The sequence below is a fragment of the Phodopus roborovskii genome, unplaced genomic scaffold (genome assembly GCF_943737965.1).
Source record: "Phodopus roborovskii unplaced genomic scaffold, PHOROB, whole genome shotgun sequence".
Classification (NCBI taxonomy): Eukaryota; Metazoa; Chordata; class Mammalia; order Rodentia; family Cricetidae; genus Phodopus; species Phodopus roborovskii.
In genome coordinates, this window is record NW_026126563.1 from 13,378,020 (window position 1) to 13,385,386 (window position 7,367).

Genomic DNA, 7,367 nt, shown 5'->3' on the forward strand with positions numbered 1-7,367 from the left:
TGGGCTTGGTATAGGAACCTGAGAAAGACCACTCAAGGAGTTTCCCAGTGGCAAAAGATTGGACCTACATTGTTTTGTCCAATGCCTGCCTTTGCCACACCTTCTGCATAATCTAGAAGGGAGGATTTTCTGTTTGGATTATGTTCATAAAAAGTATTGTTTCTATTGTTTCTGTTTACATTTCCTTTGAAAGTGACCTTGTTTGCCACATTTAAAACACTTGACATTTCAATTTTTCTTTAAAGCTCTTGAAATCACTGCTATCCATTTATCATCATGGTCATCAGCTTCAATATTAATGTATCTCTGATCCAATCCTCCAAAGGTGCTGACCTTACTTTTAAAGATCTGATTATCCATTTGCATTGAGAATTAGCATTTTCAAAAGCATTAGATTCAATTATTATTTTTCTAGCTTCTGTGTTTGATACTATTCTATTTACTGCTGAGGTTAGTCTTTGTAAAATATCCATGAAGGCTTCCTTTGGGCCCTGATTAACTTTTCCAATTGCGTCCCATGCTTTCAGATCTGTTGCACAGCATAAACCCAAGAGAGGTGATCATTGTATAATTTCCTTCTGCAAGTATTTGATCTTGGGGGATATCTATACCTCTAGCTTTAGCTTTTTATTCAATATTCTTAGCCTCTTCTCTGAACCAGGAAGCCCATTATAATTGTAGGCCAGGCTATAAGGCAGCTTTAATTAAGTCTGTCCAGTAGATAGGGATAACTGCATAGAACTGACCACGTGTTTACCGCCTTATTCTCCAATGGTGAATATATGCATATGAGACTACCACTCCCTTGAATTTCCTTAAATCTAATATTGTCACAGGCTTCAAAGTAACTGTTACAGAACCTCTGTCATTTGGTACTTCCTGTAAGATTACTGGATATATTAAGGTTGGTTCATCTAAGACCTTAGTTTCCCCTTTAACCTTGCAATTATGCAATGTTGAATTTGATTCCCCATTACATTCCTGTGTCTGGGTCTGAATTATCTCTATGATCTGCTTTAATAAGTTTTTCTAAGGCCTACTACTTGGCACTCATATGAACCAACTTTTTTACAGATAAACCAAGATATATCAAACTAACAAGAAAGGTTATCAAAATAATAATTAACAGGATGTCAATCCAGGTTGATTATCCCTTCATTTAATTGTTCCATTTTTAAATCCTCCAGTATGTAATCATACAGAGACTTCATTCTGTCCTTGTAATTGTGTTGCCCATGTTTAATGTGGGGAAAACTCTGGTTTCTCTTCAGATGGTATAAATCTTTTGCCTTTTACAAAAACTTTTTAAAGCTAATTCCTTCCTTTTAAGAATTCCCAATAGATTACCAAATCTGTCAACAATGTCAGTGAACTGTGTGGGGTAGCACGTCTGATCCAAAATCTAGCACATGGCTGTGGGCTGAGAGTAGGAGACCCTGAAACCTGGGCAGGGCAGGCCGGGGCCGGGCAGGTGGTAGGACTGGGCTGGTGGCCTCAAAGCAGCTTTTTTTTTTTTTTTTTTTTTTTTGAAAATTTGTACCTTAATATTGAGTGCCAATGTGTAACACAAAAAGTAAAAGATCAGAGATTGATCAGTTGGTAGAGCATGAGACTCTTAATCTGCACGATGTTCGAGCCCAACATTGTGTAGGAGTGAAATGGCTGGGCAGGGAAAGGAATCTAAGGCAGGAGGAGAGAGGAGTTTTTGCCTCAGGAATTATGGAGATAGTATTGTCTCTGAGGATTAGTGGAGACGGGATTGCCATTTTAGCTGGGTAGAGGTAAGATCTACTAGCTTGGCTGCTTTGCTTCTCTTATCCTCATCTTGAAGATTGAACTTCAGTATCAGTGTCTGGGTTTTTATTGTTGTTCTTGTTACAAATTGGCTCCCAATGTGGGGCACAATCCCACGACCTTGAGATTGAGTCTTATGCGCTACTGACCAGTCTCTAGGTCTTTTATTTTTTGTGTTACAACTAGTATTTGCTGTAACTATTTTAGTATGCTCTTTAAATGTTTCTATATAAGGTTGTGTTTCACAGCAAAGCACTGACGGTTGAAATACCACATTGAGATCCATTACTTGCATAGTATCTCACCTACTATTTCTGAATCACTGTTCTGCTATACAGCTGTAGCTTCTGTGGTCACATGTGTAGGCTTGATTATTTAATGGGAAAAGATCTCAAGAAGTAGTTACTGTATAAAACATAGAATCAGATCATTACTTTTTACGTGTTGGAGAATTTTGTCTATGCGTATGATTTGTTTTGCTCAAGTCCACTCCTCACTGCTTTCCCTCCATTTCTCCCTCCCAGTTCCGTGCGTTCTTTCTGTGAACACAAAGCCCACCTAGGCCAGGTCACCTTTGAGAATGCGTCTAAAGTTTTTTCAGTTGCAGCCCTCCCCTGTGACACCACAGATCCCATTTTCAACTTTTATTTCAATTATGAAAGTATTACTTTGGATGTGTTATGCATTTTAAATAATTGTCCTTTTGTACCTGTTTCTTTTTGTTATAGGATGTTAAATTTCCTCTTATGTTGGATGTGTATGAACTCTGCACACCAGAACTTCAAGAGAAAATGGTCTCTTTTCGGTCAAAATTCAAGGATCTAGAAGATAAAAAAGTGAATCAGCAACCAAATGCTGTAGGTTCTCTTTGCTGTAATTTTCCTGGTGCCATTGCAGCCCTCATTTAGTTCCTAGCAGTAGCAGTTACTGGTATGAAGACCATCAGGCTGCCTTTCAGTTAGGTGCATGCATCTTGCATATATCTTGATGCCAGCCTCTAACCACTAACACAGTGCAAGAAGCGGGGCTCTGCTCTGCCGTGGTAACGCAGGCCCTTTATCCTCTTTGCCCTGGAGTCACAGCATGTGTGCATTTAACATGATGTCTTCATTTCCCATGCGTAATGATTTTCCTTGAAGTATTTTAATCCTCTTTAGAATAGAATTACCACTTTAGTCTCATCTTCCACGTTTCCGTGCCTTTGAAATTAATGAGAATACATGAAATTAGGCTTCCATCTGTTAAACGTCAACTTTTTGAATTGATTCCTCATTTATAATTTATCAATCCAGGCTGTGTATGTTTTTGGTTTTTTTTTTTTTTTTTTTTTTTACCACTGAATAGTATTTCCTTGTGTGGGTATTCTGTAGTTTAACCATTCCCCTGTTAAAGGACACTTAATACTGTTTTCAGTTTCTGTCAATTGTGACTAAAGCTGGTAAAGATGTTCATATTAGTGTAAGCAGGAGTTTCATTTTCTTAGAATGAATGTTCAAAAGTATAATGGCTGTGTTGCATGCTCAGTTTTTCAAGAAAGCTCCAAATGCTTCCTACATTATATTCCTGATAGACAGCAAAGCATGACCAGTATTTGATGATGTCACTAGTTTTCATTTGAGCAGATGGATAGGTTTGTGGTGCTGCCTTATGTTTTCTTCTGCATTTCCCAAGCTTTAATGATGTTGACTTTTTATGCTTTTGTTGTCATATATGTGTCTTCTGCTGAACTATGTGTTATATTCTTATAGATTGAAATTCTCTAAATCTGTAGTTTATCTTTTCATCTTCCTAATGCAGAGAAAAAGTTGAGTTTTATAGTTTGTCCATTTTGATATTTGATTCATTCTGGTTTAAATTCTATGTGATAAGATTCATTCTTTTGGATATGACCTTCTAGCATCTTTAAAAAAAACAAAAAAACAAAAAAACCTATTATTTGCCAAATGAATGGTCCTGCCATTTTTGTAGATAATTGATTGACAATAGGTAAGAATGTGTTTCTGGAGTCTTCTATCAGTTTGTATATCTGTTCTTTGGCCATACTGCAATGTTTGTTTTTGTTTGGTAAGACAGGAATTCATGGGGCTCAGGCTAGTCCCAAATATGCTAGATAGTTGAGGCTAGCCTTGAACTCCTAATTTTCCTGCCTCTATACCTCCAAAGTGCTGGGATTACAGGCATTTGCCACAAAGTCATAACTGATGAATTACCTTATAAGGACTGGATTTGTGATCTCCAACTTGGTTCTTTTTAACACTTCTGGGAATGGTATTGCTTGCTTTGTCGAAACCTTTGTATGTTTATTTTACATCCTGAAGTACATTTGTCCTTTCTGTTATTGTTTAGACTGTGTAGATTTTTTTTTTTTAATATATATAATTGTGGAAATGACCAATGTCTGGAGACTTCTGAGTTTTGACTCAGTTTCCTCAAACTTCAGGGTCAGGTCCAGGGTTACTCAAGTGATCTACTTCATTCGTGTTACATTTGTTTTTGTTCCAGAATCGATCGATTTCATTTAGCAGGTCCTGCTGTTTTTGTTAGCTGGTTCATGTCTATAGGGCAAATCTAGCCCATTTCTTTACTGATAATTGTAATTTGTCTCTTTTCTTCTTGATGGTTCTCAGTTTTATTGATCATTTCAAAGACTGGCCCCGTTTTGTTGAGTTTCCCATTTTCTGTTATTTTTGAGGCCTATTTAATTTTTCCCTATTAGTAAGATGAGTTGAGGCAGGGAGTTCCTACTAAAGTTTCTTGTCCATGTAGTTAATCCTACTACTTCTAATGTAGGTCTTTGTTCATTCAGCTAAAATGAAATGGGCATGGCTTCTATTACAGAAACTTGACTCAGTTTCTTTTGTTTTGGTTGCCTTTTTTTGGTTTGTTTTTGAGGTAGCCCCTGCAGGTTCACAGACACAACCCTAAATCCTCTGGTATGTTAAAATTTAGTTAGTGGCTTACATTAGCAACATATTCAGGGAGATTGTTATTTACTGTGATAATATTGTGTATTGTTAAAGAGTAGAGCCTTTGGCTTTGCAGTTTTTATGGTTAGTGTAGTTATCATTAAAATATTCTGCAAGGCAGACCATTGGTTCAGTGATTTGTAGACGTTATAACTATTTATATAGGTAAGGACTAACAACAAGAATGTGTTCGTTTGCAATATCACAATTTAAAATTAAATCTTTTCCCTCTTAGAATGACAAGAAGAATAGTCCCCCAAAAGAGGTTAAGTATGAGCCCTTTTCATTTGCTGATGGTAAGTGGGTGTCTCATTTCTATTGTATACACATTTAAATTCAGATACCATGCTTTTTCTTTTAAAAATGTAAGGTTTTGTTTTTGAGAAAGCCTCTTTATAGTCCAGGACCGCTTGGAATTCACTATGTAGCTAACTAAGGGTGGTTATTCACTTGTCTTAGCTTCCCAAGTATTAGTGTGATAGACATGAGCCACCATTGCCTGGCCTAAATTCAGGCTTCTTGAAAAATAATTTCCCTTAAAGTAACTTAACTAGTACATTTGGATGTATAGTTATGGGTAGTGAACTTAATTGTAGCTCTGCACAGTGATATTTATGGAGTCTAGTAGGACAGTAGTTCTCCAATCCTAACTTCATGAATGTTACTTTGAGAGCACTTGTCTGTTGTTGTTTTAATTCATTTCCATTCTCTTTAAGATATTGGCTCCAATAATTGTGGATACTATGACTTACAAGCAGTGCTAACTCACCAGGGAAGATCTAGTTCTTCAGGTCATTATGTATCATGGGTGAAGAGGAAACAAGGTAAAGAGTATTGTTACAGTTAACTACTACTTTATTATTGCAAACTTCATAGCATTGTGGGTGCTTTTATCTATGAATTTCTTCATGCTTTTTGAAAATTAAAATGAAAAATAATTGCCCATAGTTTATATGCAGGTGTTGGGTATTTGTGTATAGGCGAGAGGTCTATGTTGGGTGTCTTCGTTACCACTGTCTTGACAATTTCATTGAAGCCTAGAGCTAGATTGAGCTAGACTCAGCACTAGGGCTGTAGACGGAATGGCTATGCACAGCTCTTGCCTGGGGATCAAAACTCAGGCTCTAGTCTGTCAGGTACTTCAGAGTAAATCCCTTTCTTCTCTATGTTCTCAAGGCCCTCAGACTTTATCTTTTATTTTCAAATTTATAACACCAGCAGATACAGCTGAGAAAGTTAGCTTAAAAATATTGCCCAAGCAAAAATATCATGAAGTGCTGTGGTTTTACATTGTCTTCCTCTTGTCCAGATTGGTATGGCTGGATTCTTGTATTTGAGTGTTTTTGCTTGTTTTGATGTTGGGATCAAACAACAAAGATACCTTGCATATGCGAGTAAGTGCTGTGCTATGAGCTACAGCCCTAGTCCCTTTCTTAATCTTGTTTTTTGCTCAGAGTTGCACTGGCACACATCATGAAGCTTCTGGAGAACTGCAGGGTGCACTGGAGGCAATGAGGGTAGAAGGCAGAGCACGCATTAGAAGTAGTGTTGAAATAGCTGGGATGTCATTGGTACTCTTGCTACACTTGGAGAGCTGTTGGTAGTCAGGTGGAGTACTGCTGTACATCAAGTAAGTTTCTTTTGTAAATAGAACTCTAAAATAATTGTTTACTATCCTCTTAACTTAGATGAATGGATCAAGTTTGACGATGATAAGGTCAGCATTGTAACACCAGAAGATATCCTGCGACTGTCTGGTGGTGGCGACTGGCACATTGCTTACGTTTTACTTTATGGGCCTCGAAGAGTTGAAATAATGGAAGAAGAAAGTGAACAGTAATCTTCAATTTAGCTATTTATGCATAGGTGTGAAATAAATGGCTTTTTGTTGTTGTTGTTGTTGACCATTTCTATAATCTTGAGCTCTAAAGGGAACAAAGGAGAACAGAACCAGGCCACTTGTGCATCATCAACCTTAAGACTAAAGAAAATTGTGTTTGGGTGCTACCCTGTATAAAGGTAGCTGGAAGACATTCTTTAAAAGCTTATTTCATGCATTAATTCTTACAGATTCCTAGCTGAAGTCCAATCTTCTCCCCCCCCCCCTTACCCTTCCAGCTCAAGATTTAGTAATGATGTTTATTGCACACCTACTTGTTCTTGCATGGTTAATATCACCATTCAGTAGCTGCCTGTCCTTTGCCTTATCTAACGAATATTTTTCTAGGAAGGTGGAAAAGGAAGTGTTGCTCTCATCGTGTAACTCAGTGCTGCTGTCCACATCCCATCAACTGGGTGCAATCAAGTATTTGTCCAGACTGACTGTTGCTGGCCTTTCATGACTTTACAATAAATTGTGATCAATAAGAATACATTTGATTATACACTTATTGTGTCTCCAATGTACTATATACTTTGCATTGGTTTTGTAGTAATCATGTCAAGCCCTGGTTATTTTTAGAAAATGAAGATATTTAATAATAAAAAAAAAAAGGAAAAAGAGGGATTAACAAATTTCGACCTGTCTTTTTAGTGTTAGAGGTTGGCTGAAGAGTTAGATTAATTCAGTACTATACAGTCTGTGCAGATTGCTAATAAGCTTAAACT

The 7,367-nt window shown here is 37.2% G+C and overlaps 1 protein-coding gene across 1 annotated transcript in view; it reads left to right on the top strand.

The window, feature by feature from the left end:
- Window positions 1-7,132, top strand: part of Usp14 (ubiquitin specific peptidase 14) — a 41,057-nt gene extending 33,925 nt beyond the window's left edge. Inside the window, 4 exon segments of the mRNA XM_051202008.1 lie at window positions 2,523-2,651; window positions 4,996-5,056; window positions 5,477-5,584; window positions 6,449-7,132. Coding sequence (XP_051057965.1) covers window positions 2,523-2,651; window positions 4,996-5,056; window positions 5,477-5,584; window positions 6,449-6,600 — 450 coding nt within the window. The 3' untranslated portion in view covers window positions 6,601-7,132.
- Window positions 7,133-7,367: the final 235 nt, after the last annotated feature.